Genomic DNA, 26,002 nt, shown 5'->3' with positions numbered 1-26,002 from the left:
TCAGTGGTAGCCTAGTGGTTAAGAATCTGGGCTGGTAATACAAAAGGTTGTTGGTACGGTCAAACCTAGAGAAAAACAGAACAAAAATGTGGTTTGCTCTCACCTGGTATGTATGTAGAATTTCCAAAAAGGACCGGTAGGTTTCTGGGTTGTCCAAAAATCGGTTTTTGATCTTATTGACGTAACTGATGGCGCTGTCAAACTCCACAGGACTAGGCTCTGATGTGGGAGGGGACACTGACGTGGTGGCCGGCTGTGATTGGCTGTCTCGGCTGGGCAGAGGAAGTGACAACCTGCTTGATTGTTCAGGAGGTCCAGATGATGAAGCGATGCTCTCAGGAGAGGTCACGGCTTCATTCTGAGCCGACCCTGCCTCAGCCAATGCTGACGAAGAGGCGCTAACCACAGGGCTGCCCGTGCTCCTTCCTGGTCCTGGAGAGACCTGAGGGCAAAGAGTAAGAACCATTTAACCAAAGTCTTACTTCAACATACCGAGAAAGACAACATCCCACATAGGTTCATTATATCACTTTTACACAAAACATAAAGGTTCTGTGTGAAAGTGAACTAGCATTCAAAAGTCTCTCTCTAATGCTCACCAAGGATGCATTTATTTGATAAAAAATACAGTACAAACAGTAATATTGTGAAATTGTATTACAAAGCTGAATTTTCAGCATCATTACTCCAGTCTTCAGTGTCACATGATCCTTCAGAAATCATTCTAATATGCTGATTTGCTGCTCAAGATTTTTTTTTTTAATTATTAATGTCAAAAACAGTTGTGGTGCTTAATATTTGTGAGTAAATCGTGATACATTTTTTCATGATTCTTTGATGAATAGAATGTTCAAAAGAGTAGCAATCTCAAGAAATTGAAATCTTTTGTAACCCCATAACTGTTTTTACTGTCTGTTTTGATCAACTTAATGCATCCTTGCTACATAAAAGTATAAATTTCTCAAAAAAAAAAAAAAAAAAACCCAGCATATAAGCTGTCTGTTGCATTTGAGAAAACATGGGATCAAACTATTTTATACTTAATTGGTTAAAGTTTAAAGGTATGAACTAAATTAATCCGCAAACTGAATTCATCATGCTTAAAATCTGAGGAAATATCCATAAAAATGCTACATAAATTAAAGGAATTATTATTATGTAATTACAACTATAACGGTTGACTATGACAATCAAAATGACATGCAAGTAGTAATAAACCTCTTGCACATTTTCATGAAGTAACTGTCCATTTATTCTTAAACACAAAGCTAATGTGACCGACTCAGCGGACTACTCCCCGACAGTCTATGTGGCATGACATCACCAAAGTGTGAACTCAAAGAAGCCAGTGAGGGGCCCATTTGAGATGGGGCCAAAGTCAACATGAAATCAATATCAACTCTATTAATACACATTCCTGTATTCCACATTCCACAATTCAGCAGTGCACATTAATACAATTAAATACAAATATTTGTCTTTGCAATCACTCATTAAAATGTAATTACTTGTTCCGCCTCTTCTTTTCTTTTCTGCCAGCAAGTCATTGTTGGCTATTTGAAAAGGCCAAACAGCTATTTAGGCATAGTTTTAGCAATCTTGCATTCTAGTATGGAACGCTTACTTTTTACAATCCAATCAATTCCCAATTTATTAAGAAAAGTTAATACCTGTCCTAAATAGGCTCTCTCCAAATATCTTGTTTCACTCAGAAATGTCACAGAAGTAAAATTTGTTGTGAATTCAGTGTTGACCTTTTCACAGTTGACGAACTGAAACAAGCAGTGAAAATGAAGAGCAAATCACAGACACCAATGCAAACAAGTAGTAAACTGTGATGCACCACAAGTTCTACCTGTGAGGGAAACGGGGACTGAAGAAAAGCCATTCCATTCTTGGGAATTTCGATCCGATAGCCAGGAGGTAAAAAGGCATTAAAACCCAGGACAAGGTCAGGATGTCCATGGAAGAGCTGAGAAACTCTGTTGATAACGCCTGGTGTGTCAATGCTGAGGATGGAGATATCAGAAATACAATCATTCATTAATGATTTTTTTAGTGCACTGGATCACATTTAAAGTCCACAGACACTCACATACCTTTGAGACTTAAACTCTTTCATGATATCCAGAAACTTATTGTATATTCCCGGATCATTTCCAAACCGTATTTTGACTTGGTCCAAGTAAGATAAGGCATCCTCCACCTGCAACAGGAATAAACCTTGTTTACCAAAATTATGCTTTCAAACAATATAAAACATATTGAGCATGAAAATAGTGACAGAACGCTTACTGTCTGATATGTAGTGTGTTAACATGGTACAATAAAGGTATGGGATGGTAATAACATGCATTTACATCAGTAACAAAAAAAAGTATCATAGTACTGGCATATTTTTGACATAGTACTGTAGCACTATAGTATTCATGGAAGTACCATGGAATATAAAAGACAGAGATGCATCAATTTCACTTCCATGGTATAGAACAAAGTAACATGGCATTACCACAGTACTTTTACCCAAGGTGCAAAATACTGTGGCGGTATATGCTACTTTTAGTACCTTTTTTTTGGCTCGTGAAAGGACAGATGTGGGTCATCAAGTCCATTTCCAGTGAATGTGGAGCCCCATCCCATTGAATGACTTTGCATTTGCTTATAATATTAAAGTAATAGACTGTCTACAGTTTCTTTGAATTATACAAGACAAAACAAAAAAGCACGGAGACATTTTAATTTTAAACCACTAACGTTACACGCATAGAAAACGCAAGTTATTCGATTTTCCTCTCTCTGTTCAGAAGAACAAAACCTCGATGAGGAAAAAAGCACGCCTTAATAAACCTTCAAGATAAAATGAACAGTTACAATGTCCCATACAACCAATATAATGCAAAAAAGTGACACAAAAACAAGCGGTCTAAAAGAAAAGCAGCCGGTTTATTTTCTCTTTGTATTTTTATTAATTTTCAGTGAGGAAAATAAAGGCTCACTGACTCTTTTAGCTTTGCTGCGTTAGCAGTAGTGCTAGTCACAACACACAACAACCCCGCTACGATTTCACAACAAAAACAAACTAAACGCGATTCAAACTGATTTTTAACAGAGAATCGCTTAAGCGATGGTTACCAGACACTTTTGATTTCTTTCAACGGTCAGGTTAAAAACGAAAACGGACACATTTATGACAAAAGCAGGTGTTAGCTGAGCAAACCCCCTTTCTTTCTATTTCTCATCTACGTCAATTATATTAAAATAAACCGGCTTAATCTTAAACAAACCAGGCGTAACGTGTGATATTTTTTGGCGGACCCACAGTAAAAATCTACCGGTTTTGGTTCTAACAAAGAGCAGCGGTGAAAACACGACCGCGTAAAGGGAAAACATTAGACTTTAATTCAGCAGATTTACTTCCATCTTGTTTGACTGGTAAACTAGCATTGGTTTGACCAGGAATCGGTGCGTTAATTGAATATAAATCGACTTTTCTAGCTTGAAATGGTGTAAATAAGTGCGTAAGATTTTCAAATCCATTTACACACACACACGCACACACACACTCAAGTAGTGTGAATGCTTTTATATGCCTCATATGCATTTGAACAGCACAGCACTTCCTAATACCACACAATGCGTTGTGAGAGAGAAGGAAACACATGCACTTGCTGCAATGCTCTTTACCTTTAGTTTCTGAAAGTGCTGCTGCTGGACTTGCTTCTGAACCACATAGGCCTTGTCTTGGATCTGGTTGATTTGCTTCGCAGTGCTGCTGTGAGCCTGAATTTTCGCCATGGTGCGTTTCCTTCGCCACCAACAGCCACCGAAGCCACGATGATTTACCGTCCCTCCGTATTTGCAGGTTGTTCTGGCGTGCAAAAATCAGTTCGGTACTGGGGGCCACCCAGCTCTCTTCCCCCCACAAGTCCAGTCTACTTTACGGACGGCCACCCAGTTAACGTTACTCCAGTATAGACTTCCAGCTCAAGCCCGCAAGTGTGTCGAGACCTCTCAATCCCTACTAAAACTACACCATCCAGCGGAAGAATCAATAGCGAGTCCCCATCGATATCCACGAAGAGAACGATAAACAATGTATGGTTTTTTTCCCCCTCCAATGATCGTATTTTTTAAACAAATTGTGTATGTCTCTTTAAATTCGGCGGCAGCTGTGCGCTCGATCCTAGCGTCCGGAAACGGAGGGAGTTGTGGAGAATTGAAATGCGCATGCGCACAAACCGAAAGAGGGCGGAGCGCACGGAATCTCAGCGGCCGCATGCATGAATGGGATTCTGCACACGTTTTTGTTCATCGGGCGAGTGTTGCAAAAAGTTGTTTTGCATCGATTTAAAATGCTTTTGACTGATTGATCAGTAATTTTGATAAACCTATAGGCTATATAACAGAAATTAATTAATTTAAATGTGACAACTTTAGTTGTAAATGAAAAAAATGTCCTATTGTTTCAGAAGAAAAATAAACATTTTAGTTATTATAATATATTCGTGTAAGAAGAATTTAATTTCTATACTAGCCTATTCATTATTGCAGCAGGGAAAAGTTAATATGTCTAAAGGAGAAAAAACTTGCAAACTATTGTATACAAATTTTAAATCTTGCTTTGGGTGTCATTGAAGAAATGCATGTTGCCACCTATTCAAATATTTTATTCAGCACCATAAAATATAGCTTACACTGAATGTATCAATTCCTCGAGTCAGTCTCTTGTTTGTGAATAAATAAGGCGGACACAAAATGAAGGTTTAAAAATAAGCGTGGTTTATAAAACCCAAATATGACAGGATCACCAAAGTGTATACAGAAACACAAATGAGATCATCAGTGGAACCATAGGAATACACTCAACATTAACAAACTACTCTGTAAAAGGGGAAACTCTGAGACATTTTCATTTTCATGTGTCTATTTAATCACAGAACCACAAGTTTTTCTATTTTTCTTTAAGTCTTAACATACTCAAAAGTACAACCATCTACCAACTACAAACAATGTCACAGTCAAGTATTTAAGAAGGGATACAACATCAAGATAGGAAGATAGAAAAGATGCAGAGATATCAAGCACTTAACATCATGGGTTTAAGCAAGCAATCAAGTCAACATAGTTTATTTCCCCCCATGAAGAAATGATGTCAGGGCTTGTGTATTATTCTAGTTCTGTACTTGAAAAAGTAAAAAAAAAAAAAAAAAAAAAATACAAAAGAAAAACCCTACATTTTGAGGGTTCATCTCATAATAGAACCCCTAGTTAGGGTGTTAATGAGAATGTTAACATGTCCCTTTCTTCTCCCAATCCTCCCAGCAATTCCTTATCAGAGTTCACAATATCAACCCAAAACCACTGTCACCCAACAAGTCCTGTCAAATGGGCACAAACCCTGGGGATGAAAGTGTTACGAGTAGAAATATACAGATAAAACCGATCACATTCCATATTCACTAAAGCATCTTAAGTTACACTATTTCCATAAAATTCACATATGTAAGACAGTGTGGGATTGTGGCTAATCAAAAATGCCCTTCATCTACCATAATACTGCTCGTTTAAAGAAAAAGTCTCCAACTTGTACATAAATAATTAGTACAATAAATTAAACAACATTCTTTTACACATTTCAAATGTAAAAAATTAAACTATTTACAGTGCAAAACAAAAGCAGCATGCAGGCAAGACAATTGGCAATGCATTACAAAAAGCACTGAATGGGGAAATTTGTGCTCAGCATCCATTTATGTACAGCGATATTGGTTCAGAAACGTGAAAGTGTATAATTTCCCAAAAATCTGTGTGCCGCTCGGTAGTCCGCTTAATTAAGGATTCGGTCAGTTCTGAGAGAACTAAAGACAGAGCAAAGTAAAACAGTGTGCCAAAAGGTCATTTTGAGAACGACAAGATTGACTTTTCAATAATATTATAGGACAAAAGGACTGCACAGTAACACAGTAACACCACATTTTCGAACGAGGATAGCACTCTATATTCTTTTGCAGCCACAAATCACATGTAGTTCTCTTTGAATCTTTAAATTTTGCCTCAAATGTGTTTAAGCAAAACAATAAACTTAAAGTCAACTAAAGCATGTTGCCTGCTATCTGTACATCGTTTTTTTTCAGAAAGCAGGAACACTTTTCTTTTAAAGAGCTAATAAGGATATGAAACAGCAAGTAAGAGCGATTGTGAAGACAAATCTTTCTTTTGATTAGATTTTAGTTACAGCTGAAAGATTGTGCTTGCAAAAATACATCGAAGCATGCTGCTGAGAAAAGTATCAAAATGAACTAAATGCTGAAAAAAAAAAGCAAAACATACATATCAGCTAAAAACAGCCCTGGTGTTTTCGGTTTTATGACGACAACAATAGATATTAATAATAATAAAAGTCATTCTAAGTTAAAATGACAGTATTCGCTCAGCATTGTGATAAAAGAGGTGAAAAACACTCTTCTTTTAATGGTGTCCACATATGAAAATGTATGAAAGACAAGGTAGTTACACCTGTCTCGCAAAAATGTACATTATAAATCATGTACAATCACATTTTTTCATCAAAATGTAAAGATGATTATAAAGATGTTGCCACACTCATGAAGCATACAAATAAACAAACTGCGACGATAGTTAAAGGGATCGTTCACTATCTAACCAAACAGTACCCACATTCTTCAAAATATCTTTATGTTCAGCAGAAGAAAGAAATTCATACAGGTCTGGAACAACTTGAGGGTGAGCAAATGATGACAGAATTGTTATTTTTGGGTGAACTATCCCTTTAAGATGTTGGTAAAGAAAAGGATTTCATAAAAGATATCTCCTCGACGCAAGTGAACTACTTTTTGATGCACAAAATATCTTATGGTTTACCACAATACAAAACTGATATCACAACCATAAGAAATATAATTGACAGGCAGTGGTTGCATTTCCTCTTTGGCTTGCAGTGGTTAATAAGTGATACAAAGGAAACACATTAGTTCTGTGTCCACTTCCCTTTAGTCTGCAATTTGGTGACAATTATTACTGAATCTTTTCAGTTTAGTGCATCATTACAATTAAAATAGTTCACAGAATCATCTGATCTTATTCAGAGGGCAGCATTTCTTTTACCCAAATGGTATTTCAGATATTAACCAGCAATGACAGGTTTTCTTACAGTAGTTTCACTGGTTAAAGTGTGAATATAAATAATATTTTTTTAGTTTAACATCAGCTATCACTCCCCAAAAGAAAACACACACACACGTGCACGCATTCTCTCAAACACAAACCATACGTGGCAAAAATATGACAGCTTTGATATCAAAGCAATGCATGTTAAAAAATAAAAAATATTTGCATATTAAATATGACGAAACAATAAAACACTATGTTTTTCATGGTAAGGAAATAACGAGCATTTCCAAACAGTGCCACCAGGGCCGTACTCTGATGTCATGACAACTAAAAAAAAAAAAAAAAACCTATCACCTACTAAATATAACAAACATCAGCTACTGAGCTGTTGTTATTTCTAAATGTGTGCGGCTTGAGTCCGTGCTGTGTACGATATTATATTATTCTTTCATATGATAACTCTCCTCCCTGTAGATCCTAGTTATTTTAAGTTTGTAAACAGTCATGTGCAGTAATATAGATTCAAAAACCTAAACAAATGTACAAAAATGTATCAATATAGAAGAACAAAATTAACAAATCTAATAAAAAAAGTACCTTGAGGAAAATTCCACACTTGGCTTTTCCGTGCGTGTGTGTATATCGTTGTATGTGTGTGTCCGTGTTTGTACGATGTCACTGTTGTGTCCTGATATGTCTCAAGGCTGTTTTTGTGCTTAACTCTGTCCACTACTCTGTCTTTGGATGGTATCTGTTAGTGCTGAAGTGTAATGTGTGTGTATCTGTGTGTGTTTGAGATCAGGTGTGCTGAGGCAGCTCTGTGAGGAACCAATAGAAAGCCGAGACAGGTGGCGGGACAGTGAGATCTGGGTTCAGCTGAAGGCCTCATCGTCCGTATCCTCAATGAGCACCTTAGTATCCTTCTTAGACCTGTCAGAGAAACAGATATAGTATACATTTCAAGCAGCTCTGAAAAGTGCTGATCTCAAACCTTTAGATTGTTTTTTAGTTTTTTTAAAGAAATGAATGCATTTGTTTTTAGCAAGGATGCATTAAATTGATCAAAAGTGATAATAAATATTTTTTACATGTTACATGTTCTAAATTTCAAATAAATGCTGTTCTTTTGAACATTCTATTCATCAAAGAATTCTGACAAAATGGTTTGCATAAAAACATTAAGCAGCACAACTGTTCTCATCATTGGTAATAAGAAATGTTTCTTGAGCAGCAAATCAGCATATTAGAACGATTTCTGAAGGATCATGTGACACTGAAGACTGGAGTAATGATCAATTATAAATAAATTACATTTTAAAATATATTAATAGACAACAGTCATTATAAATTGAAAGAATATTTCACAATGTTACTGCTTTTGACACTATTTTTTATCAAATAAATGCAAAACAAGCTTCTGCAAACAAAACATCTTACCAGCCCCAAACTTTTATATATATATCTGTTAAATACACTGTACAAAGTGTTACATTTACATACACATTACATTTTAATTAGCAACTAATATTATTACCTAATCTAACCCTTAAATGTAGTTTTGTTAGTGCAACCTAATGCACTTAAAAAGGTTTGGTGATGTTAATATATTTAATAAAATAATATAAATTTTTTAAGTGAATTGCATATTATGACTTTTTTATTATATATGTTATTTAAGTTATTTCATTAAGTGTTATCAGTCATTTAAATACAGACTAATTGCATAAAGGTGCACTAATCGGGGCTGCCTACCCAAAAACTGCTGAAATATGTCTATTATATCTATAATCTCTTACTGAGAGGACAGCAGGGGCCGTCGTAAGGACAGGCTGTAGCTCCGTTTCCAGCTCTTTTTGCCCTGTCTGTTCCGGACTCCATCCTCCTGGTCCATCATCTGCTCCAGCAGCGTCTGGTCGTCAGCGTTTAGAGGAGCCACCGAGATGTCTCGCACCGCTCGGAACTCACCGCAGTTATTCAGGTGCTCATTCTCAAGACGGAAGAAGTTCCACACAAAACGTCTACGGGGAGAACAAATGCAAAGAAAGGGAGAAGATTGAGAGAGATTGAGAGAGAGAGTTCAGCATGTGTTTAATGTTCTACAACAGCAACAGGGTTTCCAATACTGGGCTTTGTGAGTTCATGAAAAACGAATTAAAGAGGCCATATTATGCCCTGCCATATTATACAATGTTTTGATTTTGTTTTTGTGGTCTACTAGTTTTCATGCTCGAATGTTAAAAAGAAAAAACATATTTTTTTAAACACAGTTTACATTGTTGCAGCTCTCAGTCAGTAAAACTCTGTTTAGTTCCTGTCTCTACCATTCCTGATTGGTTGGCTGGATCAGGCTGATTGGCAGTTTTGGGTGTAATGCATTACCAAGTAATAATTTACTGTAATTTAATTACTTAAGGGATTACTCTTATTTTTAACTGAACTGTAACTGAATTAAAGACTGTATAGACAATAACAATTCTATATAAAACAATGGTGGATTTAACATAAAAAATTAGCAATTAGTAACAAGTAATGCTATGCTTTTTAGAGAGAGCAAATAGTACAATAATCTAATTACACTGTTGAAGATGTAATTAGTAGCTAGTAATTAATGACATTTTTAAAGAAACTCAACCAACACGATTGGTTAACTGCTTTGAGCATGTCATGTGACCATTAACTGACATCAGAGAACCATGAACATGCAAATGTGTAGTGAAAATATCAGGGGGTACTTCAAGAAACTTATAAAAAAAAAAAAAAAAATTTTAATATGTACTGCGATTAAACTGAGAGGGGTCATAGCACTTGCATATTGTTGTCCTACTGTTAGTTTAACTGCTTCTATTGTTCTCATTTGTAATTCGCTTTGGATAAAAGCGTCTGCTAAATGAATACATGTAAATGTAACTATTTTAGCTCAAAGGGATTTGGCTGATGAAAAGAATAGGAAATCCCTGTTCTACACAAACATCTCACCTAAACACTTCCAGAGGAGCTAAAATTGTAACCACAATGTCCTCGATGGAAGGAATGGCAGTCATGGAAGTCAGAGAGATCTGCAGTGTCCAGGCGAAGCGCAGGATTACATCTTCTATAATAGCAGAGTAGTAGTAGGCCTAAAAGGAAGTGACATCATGACAGTTGGAGGTAACAGATAAATATCCCTGCTGACCGTTATAATAATAACATCCCTGCTGAAAAAACATCTTAAATCAACCGAAGCTGGTTTGCTGCACTTGTCAGCAGGGGAGAACAGCTGGCTGAACAACTAAACCAGCTTAAAGGGATAGGTCACCCAAAAAGGTTTATATCTGATTAAAAGCCTAAATTAAATCTGTTCATTATAATAAGATTGTGTCTCTTCAGAAGACTTGGATTAAACAGTTCGATTTATATTGATTTCTTTTATGATCTCTTCATGGACATTTTTGAACCATCAGAGTTTTGGGTGAATTAATGGAGGGGAGAGAAATCTCTCAGATTTAATTAAAAATATCTTCTAATTGTGTTTTCCGAAGATGAACGTAATTCGTATGGGTTTGGAACGACATGATGGTAAGTAATTGATGACAGATTTTTCATTTTTGGGTGAACTATCCCATTAAGAGCAGCAAACCAGCTAGTTAGTTTGATTATTTTGCTTTGCTCCTTAGAAGGTTTGAACCAACAACACTGTGCTCACCAGAGCAGATCTTTGACCACTACATCACATCACATCACATCACCCATGATGGACATAATACTCTTTTCAAGATGGCGTATTAAGATGGCAGATTATGTTCTGGCATATCTTACTTTATGTGGGTAAACAATCTCCTCTCTCAAGAAGGTATTCTCGCCTGCGTTGCGGTCGAAAAGACCCCAGTCCATCTTTAGGTCCCAGATCAGCGTGTAAAGCGAACTGACGACTGAAGACAGGACCAGCATGTAGAAAAACACCTCAGCGTCTGCATGTTTCTGATCTGAAACAGAGAAAGACACAAGTGAATTTGACACTATGTCCACTAGAGGGAGACATCCATCCATCCATCTATCTACACTTTAAAAAAAAACTGTTTTGAGACTGTTTACATTACTAATGCCATTGTGTCTGTGGCTATTAATCTACGTAATTGAAAGGTCATTGACTGTTAAATTACCATGTCAAATACTAGTGCTTAATTATATTAATTAAAACAATGGCATGATGACCAAAATGCACCTTAGTAGGTTAAAGATACATGAAAAATAAAAAAATATTTTCATATAAATTTCAATATAGTCTGCACTTTTTTACTCCCCCTCTGTTTTTACTGATAAAAACTGACACATACATGTGTCCTACTACCATTACCTTACATTACATTACCTATTACACTACCATTACAATTTTTCTCAGATCTTTTTAAAGAAATCAGTAGTTTTATGTATCAAGGATGCATTCAATTGATCAAAAGTGACAATAAAGACATTTAAAATGTTTCAAAAGAAAATCTTTCAAATAAATGCTGTCCTTTTGAACTTTTATTAATCAAAGAATTCTGAAATGTATCATGGTTTTCGTAAATATTTTAAGCAGCACAACCATTTTCAACATTGATAATTATAAGAAATATTTCTTGAGCACAAAATCAGCATATTAGAATGATTTCTGAAGGATCATGTGACACCGAAGACTGGAGTAATGATGCTGAAAATTCAGCTTTGCCATCACAGGAATAAATTACATTTTAAAATATATTAAAATAGAAAACAGTTATTTTTAATTGCAATAATATTTCACAATATTACTGTTTAATAAATGCCACCTCGGTGAGCATAAGAGACTTATTTCAAAATCTTACAGGCCTAAAACTTTTGAAAGGTAGTATATATTTATCTATTTTTACATTGCTGTTCCAAGAAAATAATATTACATTGGATATAGTTCGACATCTTATCATTTATAACAAGTATATGAAGAAATCTACTTTCAGCAACTTCTTTTCTTTTTTTTGCGGCTTAAGACCAAAATTGCAATAGTATGACCCTTACACATAAGTAACCTTGAAGCAACTGCGTTATATAATTTGTTAAAAGGCAGAGGATAGAAGCTGTATGGGAAAAGGAATTAGCAAATAATACTGATGATGAGACACAGGAGAGCATATGGAATCATGCCAAAAGATATTATTTTGCACAGGGGCAATACAATTCCCCCCAAAAAAGAGCTATCTTGCAGTACACAATATTAGAGCATCAGTGTAAGTTAATAGGGGGCGAGACATTTATCAGATGGTGGAACAAGGCAGGTCTCAGGTCAGTGAATGGTTAAATCTCTTAGGCCTCAGACAGCAGACGGTGCTGAATCTGGAACAGGCCCATCCGTCTTAATAAAGCCTTTCACACGCTGCCATCCAGGCGCCAGGAAACCAGCGGAGGACATTTTTCACCGGAACACATAATAGCTCTGTCCTTCCTATTTCAGAGCTGAGCTATGAGTGCCCATGCTGAATATGGTGTCCCTAGATTACCCAAGATGCTCCAGATGCTCGCCCCAACAAGACACTTTAAGAGTGCAATGCAAGTCTAATCCCTTCACACAGGCCAGCGGCATTCTATAGAAGCATCAACATTTGAGCTGATATTAGAGTCATCATAAAATCAAAGTTGACGATTCTTCCTTCTTTAATGGAATATTGCAGTATTTATTATAAATGATGTATCCGTGCATATCATTACTTTTTTTTTTTTTTTATAAATTCATGTGCCCTTATAATCTATAATCAAATAAACTTCCCCTCCCTCTTGCAGTGACATCTCTTCTATTCTCTGATGACAATGACTGTGTTTGTGTGAGGGCGGGACAACCTGTCACTCACATGAGACTGACCAATAGCAAACCACAACTCTCCAATCAATTCAAGATGGACAAAATCAAGTCACACTACATTTTTTCTTGTTTGAGAAGTCGTTTCACTCAGATATACAATAGTGAAGAAAAGACTATTGCAACTTCCATCTTATGTGTTTTACATAATACACTGCAACATATTTCTACATTTGATGCACATAATTATTATTATTTTACCTTGACAATACCTTTTGCTCAACCTTACCCAACAGCAAAGCTCCATCCCAAGATCATCTATGAAAACTAAGCTGTGAAGATGGATAATTCATGAATCTTCATAGCTTTGACATCTCATCTCTGAGAATATTAATATTTGACAGTCTAGATCTACAGATCAATGAATATTTAGTATTAAGCAACAGTGTGCACTATGTATGTAAAGTTGAAGTTAGCTAATTAAAACAGCAGCCATTTAACATATATAGGTCTTAAAGATACATGAGCACAAAAAGCCTGTGCAATTCAGAGGTCAGAGAGAGAAAATGATCATGAAAAAACAAAAAAAAACAATTTAGGGTGCAAGAAACATTGACTAAAATAAAATCATTAATGCTACAAACGTGAACATGGTTCCTATAAAACGTTATCCTAAATCTGAAACAATACTTTGATATTCAAAATATTTGGGCCATTATATTTTGCTGTAGTATAGTGTCTCTTTGAGGCACTTGCAAGATAAATATATACAGTGCAATGCATAAGTTAATACACCCATGCTAAAGTTGACTAAAAAGAGGAATAAAAAATCATATTTTGGAAATTGAACTTAATGCCTGAATTTAAAAAATTAGGAAAAATCCAACCTTTAAGGACACCAATTTTCTTTGTGAATGAATAATGTATCGTAAATAAATAAATGTTCTTCCTTAAAATACATGGTGCATAAGTTAGTACACCCCTATGTTAAATTCCCATAGAGGCAGGCAGATTTTTCTTTTTAAAGGCCAGTTACTTCATGGATCCAGGATACTATGCATCCTGATAAAGTTCCCTTGGCCTTTGGAATTAAAATAGCCCCGCAACAATTTGCTCTCAATGCAAATCAAACTAGCTTTTAGGCTAACTGAAATAAAACCATGCCAATCTCTAGGTATGGCGAAGGCTATGTGATGATGTGGGGCTATTTTAATTCCAAAGGCCAAGGGAACTTTATCAGGATGCATAGTATCCTGGATCCATGAAGTAACTGGCCTTTAAAAAGAAAAATCTGCCTGCCTCTATGGGAATTTAACATAGGGGTGTACTAACTTATGCACCATGTATTTTAAGGAAGAACATTTATTTATTTACGATACATTATTCATTCACAAAGAAAATTGGTGTCCTTAAAGGTTGGATTTTTCCTAATTTTTTAAATTAAGGCATTAAGTTCAATTTCCAAAATATGATTTTTTATTCCTCTTTTTAGTCAACTTTAGCATGGGTGTATTAACTTATGCATTGTACTGTATATATTAGATACAGTAGGTCTGACAATATGAGATTAACGGTATTGGCCAACAACCGTGCCAGTTTGGCCAATGAACAGAAGTGTTAGTTCCCCATTGTATCAATTACAAAATCCTCGTCAACTGATAATACATATTTCTGTTTTCAAAGTAGTAATAATCTCTGAATATCAAAATGGTCTCATCTCATTTGTCATTCAATTGAACTATGTAAATACAGGCCATCTGCTACCCTGCTCAATAGATTTCAGCATCGGCCATTAAAAAACCCATGTCGGTCAACCACTACTGGTCACACTGAACTTTCGGTTTAACCTCATTAATACATCAGAAGATTTATGTAAACATGAACTGTGATGACCCAAACACATTTCCCAAAGGACCAAATCCCTCTCAGTATCCTCCTGAATCCTCAGACAGAAATAGTTTTCATCCTTTGAACATTGACAGCGTTTTTGTGTCTTTGGTAATAGAGTGCAGGATGTGAAATAGAATGTGTCACTCTCTGCACCTGACCACATGATTGGGAACAAGACAACGAAAATCCAAAATAAAATAATAGAATCGAAAAGAAAAGAACATCACTGAATTTAAAGTTCAGGTATGTAAACATATTCAATATTGACCACATTAACTGATTAATCTGTACTAAATGGTAATATTTATGCACATGAGCTGTGATATTTGACTACATACAGCCATCTGCGTACTTCATCTGAAGCATATGTATTCTTGGGTACATGTGGTCCACATGAAACGGTTTAAATCTCTGCAATGAAGCCATCCGAGCAGGTAAGCACAGGTGTTCATGTGCACATCTCTATAGCTCTCTAAGATGCTTGTTTTGATCAAAGATCCAGGTCTGATACAGAGAGAGAGAAAAAAAATCAAATAATTTTTTAGCGGTTCAGAGCTTCATCATTATTCTAGCGATACGCTCACACTGTTCTGTCTCGCCACAGGCAGGCAATTACAGCTCAACCTCCTCTGGATAGTCCATTTTCCTTCATTTCCTCTTTTATTTTTTGCTCTCTTTCTCTCTCCTCTCATATTTCTCTCTCCCCTTTAATCGTTTTTCAGTGTTCACACAGCATCTTTCCTTTAATCTCTGTTTGGATTTTGCTCTGTCTTGTTGGATGTCATTGAGCTCTTCGGCATATAGCTTACGCTCAGATTGGCATTTCTCATTAAAGTTTAAATTAAATCTTTGAGGATATCGACCCTTTACCATTTCTACAATCAGTACTACAGTGAAATACAACACTAAAAACATGTATAATGGGGCTATTGATATGAGAACGGATAAAACGAATACACTTACCAATGCATAAATTGCCATTTCAATGCTAGTGTGCAAGGCTAATAACACATCAAACTTAGACATCAAGACTTACGATCTCACACACCTGTTTGGCTCGTGACTAATGTTAATTTATACATTAATTATGCTCAGACATGTTACATTCCTTTGGGATTAGTTTACATGAAAACTAAAATAAATAGAATCCATAGACTCATTTATCAGGGCAGCTTATGGGAGTGAACATCAGTTTCAATCAGGGAACAAATGATGGAGGTGATTTCTGATGCATTCATAAATTAAACTGGCTCACTGCCAGGAACGTCTCGAGCGAATCCTAATGAGTGCATTGAATGCATGGTGAGATTGTTGGGTTGAATGGGGCCTCTTTCACTCCTATATCACTAATACAGAGATGTCTCTAATACACACTTAAGTCTGGACAGGCTGTCCACCAACATTTGGATACTTCGGAGTAGAATTCTGTTCAACGAAAACATAAATGCAGTGGCGTAAAATGCACCCATGCTTGATATTTAAACACTGACATTCAAGGGAACTACCCAGAAACGACTGTGTGTGCATATAAATAATGAAATGGATGAAACGGCTTAGCTGAGTGCTTTGAGATCGATTTTTGGCAAAAGTTGTCTTTTCGAAGAGATACGGGAAGGCATGGAGGTTGACTGTTTGATAAGAGAAAGTGAGACAGGCAGAGAGACATGTTTGAGCAGCAGTCTTCGCACTTCAGATGGATTTCAGTGGCAGAATAATCAGACGGTAATTGTAGATAGAGACGAGGGATATGTCTGGAATCTTAATGGCATGCTTTTAAACTCTTTAGACTTCATGTAAACCGAATGCAGGATAATTGCTGTGATTGAATGCAAAATGTGGTGTTTGGCGACAAATGAGTTTTTATAAAGCAGGGTGGCTCTTTTTTAAATGCATAAATGAAATGCCAACCTGTTTCTTCTTGGTACAATTCGTCTCTAACATAAAATTGAGATGTTTTCTCTTTATGTTGCTAACAGGCAAGGACAGGCTCATTTTTTCTTTCTCTGTTTTCTCAAAACATGCTTTTGTTGCCTGTTCACCTGTATCTGTTGTAAGCAAACAATGGCAGCCAGGTGCTCTCTTTGTACTGAACATTTTACACTGGAGTCAGTGTTAGATTACAACAGCAATTTCCACAGAACAGTAAAAATACAATGTATTCAGGATATAAAAAGCAAAACAAAACAAAACACTGTTTCTTGTGTAACCAAATAATTTTTTTAACCCAGATTCCCTCGAGACAAAACTATTTTCAAGTGACATTCACCAGTCTGAGCACAAACCTTCAGAGAGTTTTGTTTTTCAAGCTAATTATAAGAATTATAATTATGCTTTGATAAGTGAATGTTCTGGTCACATGATCAAGCCATGTTTGCAGTTAACTGCCGATTGTTTGTTTTTACCTTTGTGAGTTCTGTAGAGGGCTGCAAATGTGACCACAAAGAAGGTGGTGGAGTATTTCCCAGCATTCACCAGGTGAGGGAAGGCCCTTCTGGTGTCACGGTAACGTCGCAGACACTGAACAAACCGCAGCCAGGCAGGCAGACAGTGGATGATGGCCCGAATTCCATAAGAGTAGCTGTTACACCTTTCGTCACCTTATTCCGGAGGAGAAACTTATGAAAGCATGTTGATATTATCAAGAATATTCTCTCAATAGTGCAGAAGAGTAATATTAAAACATATCCTAACATACTGGATTATTTTTTATATGTATGTCTACAAATTAAATGATGATTTTATAATATAGTTCAGGGCCCAACAATTAGGATTTTGTCTGAAACTGAAATACAGTATATTTTACATATACACAACATTATTAAATAAGAAAATTGTAAATTGTGCTAATTGACTTGATACAAATATTTGTATCATCATATTTGCAACTAAATTACTAAACCTAGAACTAAAACTAAACCTATTTATCATATTTGCAACTAAGAATCTCAACTACTCATCTGACCAGGCCAGCAGAAAAAAGCCATAGTGTTGAGCCCTGTTGCTCACTTTCTCTTGGTCTCTCTCACTCACTTTCCATCTCAGTATTTTCCAGGACTGAGCTGGTGTTACACATTTCTGCACCATTAGACAGCCACTGATGTTCTGAATTTCCTGCTCCATTTCACATAAACTCAATTGAACCTGAAGAACTCCTGTCTGTGCAATCTTAATTCATATGCAAGGGCAACTAATCGTAACCGCCCATTCATCTACAGTTACATACAGTATAAGGTTGAAATTGGGACGGCTTAACACGAATGACTCTGTCTGTCAAAACTTGAATCAGTACATTATAAGATGGCTTCATTCTGAATCAATTACCATATGTGGAGGGAAGTAAGCCGCTACGATCTCCCCACTGCAGCTCCATGCTGTAATAACAGACCAGATACTCCAGATCTGTGAGCACAATGACCAGGGAATTGAGTTGATCCGCCAGCCAGAAGTCTGCAAACTCCACTCGGTGGAACGGGGCGGTGGACACGCGGAACTGAGAAAATACAAACACAGGAAATATGAAGCATAAATATTCATACTGTATACAGTACATATAATAATCATTGTGGACAATAATAAACAGCAGAAGTCATCTGAGGTGCTTTATGTAAAACAACTCATCCCTGAGGCAGAGTGAACTCTATGAGACAGCGAGCGAAAATCTTAATGAGAACTCAGCCGGCTGAAAGCAAATCAATGGGGTTTTTATTGTCTGATGATCTGCAATATCAACTCATTGACCTCACCAATAAAACACACTTAACTGTCTGTTATATGTGAGGATCGAGTTAGATGTGTTGCACCATTAATCCAGCAAACTGTGCCTCGTTTAGAAACGCATGACTACACATTTAGAAATCATATCCAGCTGCCTGAGATTGAGAGATGCACATGAAAAAAGTAATAACCCTTTTTTAATGCCAAAATAGGTTTAATGCCATGTTGAAGTATAAAACTATATGAATCATTTGGATAAAGACCATGAATTATTAAAGTAAATATTTTTCCCAAGTGTGTCAAATGCTTCAGGGTAAACTGTACCAGCATCTTTGCCTTCAAACGCATATCATATTATTAATAATATTTAAAATACTAAAAAGTTGTATAGTTAAAAATAGTACATATATAATATACAGTATATATATACATACAAATATATTTAAAAAAAAGTAATTTAAGTTTGATGACAAAGATGATCATTTTTATGCATGCACTTTCAACAATTACAATATGTACTAAATACTACAATACAAGAGCTGTAAATAAAATTACACAATTAGACAACAACTAAATAAATAAATAAATAATGTGAAGACAGATAGACATTTTTATTTATTTATTTTTTTATGTTATTCTGTGGCACACTCTATGCCATGAAATGAAATGTTACCTCTCTCAGCCTTCGGGGCAGTGCTGACATTTCCCAGCAACACACTTTTGCACTACACCGATCTATGCCATCATTCTCTTGAGGCTCAAATGCCAGTGAAAATCGATTTCTCTCCACACAAACTCTGATCAGTTATTTTTACCTAATGAAACAGGTGAAGGCAGTCCACAAAAAATGCTTTTAAGCATACAGGTCTGGATGTGAAGTACATTTCAAGGTTATACAGCTGCATGTGCAACGCACAGCTTGAGTGTGACAGCGAGTTCGAGCTCTGGGAAGAAAGCCACCCACTGTTTGGCCATCAGTACGTGTCGGTTTTAATCTACAGGAAGTGTGTGTGTGTGTGTGTCTGTGTGTGCTCTAAGGAATAAGGCTCCAGTCTAGGTCAATTAGATGTAGGGAGGGCAGTGAGACAGAGGCAGGCGGCCGCTGATGGCTCCATCTCAATAATGATTGCACAGGCACAGTCTTCACATCCGCAGAGATAGAGCAGCAATCTATTTTCCCTCACCTCACACAGAGACACACATAATCGCACTCGTGTACACACACACAGACCTCACTGAAACACTCCCAACACACAGGTTGGGGTAAGTTCGTTTTTTATTTGTTTTTTAGAAATTGATACTTTCATTCAGCAATGACACATTCAACTGATCAAAAATTATATATTTTAAATAAATTATAATTACTATTTCAAATAAATGCTGTTCTTTTGAACAAAGAATCCTGAAAAACATTAGCCTGGTTCTACCAGACTCTCGTACATTTCATTTGTACAGAGAGTCTGGCCTCGCTCCATTGAGAAACGTTTACTTCCTTGAAGGCGGGTTCTCTGTTAAAGTTCAAAACTATTGGATCTGCCCAGAGTCACTCAGGATCTGCCATAACCAATCGCTAACGTGTCGTCCGAATGATCAGAGGATTATGTTTAGAATAAGATGTCTGTCTTTTATAAAGTTTATAAAGCGACGAGAATACTTTTTGTAAAAAAAAAAAAAAAAAAAAAAAAAAAAAAAACGACTTTATTCCACTATTCATTTCCTTCTCTCTGTTCCTCGAGTCTTGATAAAGCAGCGCGTCTGTGTGTTGTACGTCACACGTAGGCTCACTATTGGCCGACGCTAGTCATGTGTGTGATCACATCAACGTCATCGTTCTCAGCCACTCCCTCTATTCGCTGATTGGTCCTACAAAAAATTTGTTTCTGGAAACCTAAGAATATACAGCAGTCCCAGACGTAGTACTGAAGGAAAATGAAATTGAGCAGAAGTACGTAGGAGGGCGGAGCCAGGCTAGAAAAACATATCAGTTTACACAAAAATATGAAGCAGCACAACTGTTTACAACATTGATGATAATCAGCATATTAGAATGATTTCTGAAAATTATGATGCTGAAAATTCTGCTTTGCATCTCAGGAATTAATTACATTTTAAAATATATTCAAATAGAACACAGTTATTTTAAATTGTATTAATACTTCACACTGTATTATTGTTTTCACTGTATTTCTGATCAAACAACTGCAACCTTGGTGATAAAAGGAGACTTATTTCATAAAAATGCCCCTGTATCACATGCTACATGTGCTATAAAACAACATAGGATATGAATATTTTAAATGCTGTCTGTAACCCACTTTACTTGAAATCTGACACACTTCTAAGTTAAACAGGATATTTGGGGTGGAATTTTTTTTAAATTCATCTGGAACTGACTGGATCACGAAAACTAGGCATTGCATATCTGAATGGAGCCTGCTCACATTATGATGACGAAAAAGGGTCTCCACTTATTATCAATTATATTCTGTTGCAAATTTTGTAGATTTGTAATATGTAAAGGTTTCACAGCATGTGCTGAATAGTTTTGTCTCTCACCAGAAGTTTGATAAGCCAGAAACGGGATTTGTAGTAGGCAGTTTTGAAGGGGTTGATGAGGAAGAGCAGCATGAAGCCATAGAGGATGAGGGGGTTCGCCTGCATAGGGAGCCAAGTGTAGTCCGCAAACAGACAGGAAAGGATGCTGAGACACCACAACACCCCCAAAAACCCTGCGATCTACAGCAAGAGAAAAGAACTGAACATCAAGATTTTCAAAACCTGGAAGATTTTTTTCTTCCTTCCTGTTATTTTATCTGTCAAATAAATGCTGTTCTTTTGTATCCCGGTTTCCACAAAATATTAACTAGCACAACTATTTTCAACATTGATAATGATAATAAATGTTTCTTGAGCATCAAGTCAGCACATTAGAATGTTTTTTGAAGGATCATGTGACACTGAAGATAGGAGTAATGATGCTGAAAATTGAGCTTTACCATCACAGGAATAAATTACATTTTAAAATATATTCAAATAGAAAAAACAGATATTTTAAACTGAAAAATTACTATTTTGATCTTGGCGAGAATAAGAGACTTCTTTCAAAACTATTAACCAACTCCAAACTTTTAAATGGTAGTTTATACAGAGACTTTCTGTAAAGTTTCTTTCTCCATGACGTGTCTTACCTCAAACAGATGCTGATGTGAAAGATTGTTTCGGGGGTTCAGCTCAAAGATCAGCACATGATTGACACCCGCCTGCCTCCAGCCATAAGTGTTAATCCCCAAGAGAAAGAGAAACTGAATCAAAAGGAAACCGCCGCGGTAGATGCGCACCAGTGGCCAGATGTTCTGATTACGAATGAAAAAAGCACCTGAGAGGAAAAGATCAGTCACACAGTTGTATAAATTACTGCAAGGTTCTATCATGAATGTATATTAGCAGAAAGGCTGGAATTTATACACTGGATGAGATAAAGATTAACTGGTATAGTTGGTATGTTGGTCTGAGTGTGCAACAAGGTTAAAAACTGTACCAGTAAGGACGAAAGCGACAGCCAGGACCATGAAGATACCACAATACAGTCCCACACGGAAGGTGGTCCAGGCAGGTGCAGGCTGAGGTTGAGGAAAAAACAGACTTGATCAATGCAATAACCTTCAGGAACACAAGTAATGCATCTCAGTGCAACTTTTCTATAATGCATTATTATTTAACTTTGAATTAGCAATTGCACATGGGCAAATATTCAAATAATGGTATATTTTAAGCCATGGCAACTTAACATTTCAAGTTGAGTGCATTTAGAACAATAATTAAGTAGATGACTTCAACTTAAAAAACCTGGATGCTTTCAGTTTTACAAGCGCATACATTTTTACACTTATGTCACGCAAAGTACAGGGGGACAAGTAAATTATCCCAATTAAATGTAAAGCAGTATTCTATTCCTGCAATGTTTTGTACATGATGTTCCAGGCAAAGGTGTATCTCTCCACCCACACTGCTTTTGCATTGTATAGTTCCTGAGGATTTACACAACTGTTACTGACCTAGAACTAAATGTACTGCATGAAAAGAGACTGCAGATACCCTTTTCACATATTTTTGCATGTTTGTTGTCTCCTACTGATTTTGCTTGAGTGTTTTGTATTTATCACTAAAATATTCTACACAGACTTTCATTGAAAGTCACTTTGGCATATGAAATATCTTGGATTCAGACAATATTAAATGTTAATCAATATTTAATACAGAACACTTAACCTTCATGTTCTTTTGGCCAGACTTTACTGTCCCAGAGACTTCAGTGATGTATGTGTAAAAATAATAACAGTCAATAACCTCTTATTTTTCATTAAAATTATTTTATTCATCATATAAAGCAATCGAGTCTCCTCAGAAAGTTTGGACTAAACCGCTCAATTCATATGGATTAGAATCTCTTTATGAAGCGTTGAAGTTGTAGTTGCATTGCTGTCAATGGAGGGACATAAAACTCTCAGATTTCATCAAAAAGATCTTCATTTGTGTTCCGAAGATGAACGAAAGTCTTATGGGTTTGGAATGACATGAGGGTGAGTAAATGGTGACAGAATTTTCATTTTTGGGTGAATTGACCCTTTAAAGGCATTGAAGATAAACAAATAGCATCCAGTCGAAAGTCTGAGGTGGGCAATCACTAGGTTACACAATTTCTGTGTTTGCATAAGTGAGTTTCTTTTGTCACCTGTGCTGCTCCAAGAGGTGGAACCCTCAGCCTCTTCATGGCCTTCTGACGGTCACCACCCTCCAGCTCTGTGGTCACCAGAGCCTAGGCACATGAGGGTCAAAGGTCAGACAGCACACTTTAGTTTGATCATTTCTGATCTTCAGCTTCATTCTAATGCACTCTAGGGGTTTAAGCACGTGATGGTGTACAGTAACACCATCACAATCTTATTATCTTACGAGCAGGAAGTCAAAAGTCTAAACGTGGAGACAGGCAGTCTACCTCGGTCTCAGAGATGAGCTGTGTGATCTTCTTACAGGTGTAGAATGGAGCCACCTCCACGTGAGCCACACGCCAATCGGCTCCACGCTGTGTATCCAGAATCTTATCATGTTTCTTCAGGATCTTACGGAATCCAGTGAAGTTCAGATTCTGTATGAGGTGTGGGTAAATCAGAATATGAAATTAAGTTACACATCTAACTACACAGAGTAAAGAGCAATCCGCTTTTTCTATATGTTGAGACACGTCTACTCATTTATTTATTATTGCTATTTTCCACAATTTAGGATAATGTGATGAAATAATTAGACATTTTAGAGAAAAGTCATGAAAACAAATTAATATTCCAGCTCTTCGCTCTGGACATCTGGTGCATCCTGGGATATTTTGTATGTTGTAACTGTATTAAAGCAGTTCACATGTGTGTTGGATACCTGTTGACTACTTTCCCTTCACTATCCATTTAAAGTCCACATTGTAAAGAAATTCACATGTAAGCACAACCAATATTTGGGTATGAAATTTATTTCAAGAATTTAATCGTAAACCTTTAAGGTGATGATACACAGGGCAACTTTTTGAGCAATGTTGCTGGGCAATCTTGCTGAGCGATTGTTGCTTGGTCACTTTCCCATTGAAAATGGGCAATACATTTCTATCTGGATAATTTAGATCGGTCGTTGGCCCCGTGTCTCATCTGGTTGCCCGTTGACAGCAACACTGCCCAGCAACATTGCTCAAAAAGTTGCCCTGTGTATCATCACCTTTATATCAGGGTTTCCCAACCCTGGGAACTGGTTCATGAGTTAATGAAAATAACTGATGTAAAATAAAATATTTTTAAAATATAAACAAATCAAAATAAGACACTAAAAAAAGATGAAATATTTTATTGGTTTACCTGCATGTCTTGTAAACAAACATCAGAGAACCATAAACATTTGAATGTGTGATTAAATTGTCCAAAGAGGTTTGACAGACAAAAAAATTGGAAATCCCTACGTTAAAATCATGAAAAACACAAATTAAGTCAACCGTTTCCAAACTGATGGAAGGATAAAGAAATATGGGCAAAAAAGAATATGGAAATACGTATAACATTTGTAAAGTGCACAGGAATGAATAAAAAACCCAGCTGAAAAGAGCAGCATATGTTGAGCTTTGAGTGCACGAGCGGTGGTCTCATCAACAGAGAACAACAAAAAAAGTGAAAAAAGTGTCAACAGAACCAGTGAGGAAAAGGTCAACGTTCAGAAGATGAGATGAACAACAACAAAAACATGACAAATTTCAGACCTGGTAGTTCTGCAGGAGAATGAGGCTGAGGTAGAACTCGCTGAAGGCCAGCTGCAGGTCTTTGATGTTGCGATGTTTGTTGCGCTCCTTGTTGGACAAAGGCAACACCGTTTTGCGGCGACTGCGCAGCCCTGGAGCGTTGCTCTCCCGCTGGGCGTCCAGAGACGTCTGCAGCTCATTCTGCAAAGTTGCGAATCGCCGCTGCGCCTCAGCAAGTTTCTCTGTGGAGATCCAAAAAGAGAAGGAAATATTAATAACAACACCTTATTGATGATTATTATTTTATTCGATTTATGGTCTTAGAGAGCAAACTAAATGGCAAACAAAAAAACCTTGGTGTACGCCAGAACGGAAAAAGAAGATCTTAAAATGTATTAAGAACTATTCAACTATGTCTATTGAGAGACATAAAGCCTGCTTGGCTTACAACCCTGCAACGAGATTCACCAGAATCCATTTTGCATGACAAATAAATCCCTCATTTTACCCATCAAGTGGAAAGTAAAGCAGACAGATTTCCTGTCAGAGATGAGCTTCTTCCTGTAAGGGTGATATCTCAGACAGCATTATCCGCGCTGGCCTGTGTCCCAGCACAGTTTGGTGAACAGGAGCCTGCTCGCCCATCTCACTTTCAGAGGAAGGAAATGGGTATTAGGTTCAACAAGTAAATACTGGGAGCGTATGGGCTATAACCCTCAGCGAGAGAGTCCAGGCTGAAAAGGAGAATGAGGAGAAGAGCTGGCACACTTTGTATCTACAAATCTAATTTGTCCACTTTCACAGGGATTTCTTTTAGAACTGCCAACATTTTCTCTGATCCCAAAACTAAAAAAATATAAATGTAAAATTTGTTTTCTCATTTTAAAAGCATTTATTATTTATTGTTTATATTGTTGATAGAATTTTACATTATTTATAGTATTTTTATGTGTATATTATTCAAAAAATATGATTTATTATTTATATTCTTACACATAAATTTAACCTTTTTTTCCTTGAATGTTCTGGTTTTCTTTACAAGAACAGCTGAAAATGTGGGTAACACTTTGCAATAAGGTTTCATTTGTTAACATGAATGAAAAATATTTCTACAGCATTTATTAATCTCAGTTAATGTTAATTTCAACATTTACTAATACATGATTAAAATCGAAAGCTGTATCTGTTAGCATTATTTAATGAACCTG

At 36.4% G+C, this 26,002-nt stretch overlaps 2 protein-coding genes across 3 annotated transcripts in view; both read right to left on the bottom strand.

Moving 5' to 3' along the window:
* The window catches only part of sin3b (SIN3 transcription regulator family member B), a 15,934-nt gene extending 11,742 nt beyond the window's left edge, over positions 1-4,192 (bottom strand). The window contains exons 1-4 of one of the 2 annotated variants that reach the window (XM_084389687.1): positions 3,685-4,192; positions 2,100-2,206; positions 1,856-2,009; positions 104-442 (exon numbers count right to left, since the gene is read on the bottom strand). In XM_084389687.1, coding sequence (XP_084245813.1) covers positions 104-442; positions 1,856-2,009; positions 2,100-2,206; positions 3,685-3,795 — 711 coding nt within the window. In that variant the 5' untranslated portion in view covers positions 3,796-4,192. The remainder of the gene's footprint in view (positions 1-103; positions 443-1,855; positions 2,010-2,099; positions 2,207-3,684) is intronic. The other variant, XM_084389686.1, reaches the window with a different exon arrangement.
* A 566-nt stretch (positions 4,193-4,758) lies between these two features.
* Positions 4,759-26,002, bottom strand: part of xpr1a (xenotropic and polytropic retrovirus receptor 1a) — a 73,311-nt gene continuing 52,067 nt past the window's right edge. The window contains exons 4-15 of the mRNA XM_084388538.1: positions 24,816-25,036; positions 23,520-23,669; positions 23,256-23,339; positions 22,062-22,143; positions 21,712-21,899; positions 21,080-21,259; positions 18,131-18,299; positions 17,212-17,406; positions 10,927-11,093; positions 10,108-10,247; positions 8,928-9,149; positions 4,759-8,061 (exon numbers count right to left, since the gene is read on the bottom strand). Of these exons, the coding sequence (XP_084244664.1) occupies positions 8,004-8,061; positions 8,928-9,149; positions 10,108-10,247; positions 10,927-11,093; positions 17,212-17,406; positions 18,131-18,299; positions 21,080-21,259; positions 21,712-21,899; positions 22,062-22,143; positions 23,256-23,339; positions 23,520-23,669; positions 24,816-25,036 (1,856 nt within the window). The 3' untranslated portion in view covers positions 4,759-8,003. The remainder of the gene's footprint in view (positions 8,062-8,927; positions 9,150-10,107; positions 10,248-10,926; positions 11,094-17,211; positions 17,407-18,130; positions 18,300-21,079; positions 21,260-21,711; positions 21,900-22,061; positions 22,144-23,255; positions 23,340-23,519; positions 23,670-24,815; positions 25,037-26,002) is intronic.

This window comes from Rutilus rutilus, assembly GCF_951802725.1.
Source record: "Rutilus rutilus genome assembly, chromosome: 19".
In the NCBI taxonomy this organism is placed as follows: domain Eukaryota; kingdom Metazoa; phylum Chordata; class Actinopteri; order Cypriniformes; family Leuciscidae; genus Rutilus; species Rutilus rutilus.
The sequence above is the reverse complement of the archived record's forward strand: the minus strand, read 5'-3'. Positions and strand labels throughout refer to the sequence as shown.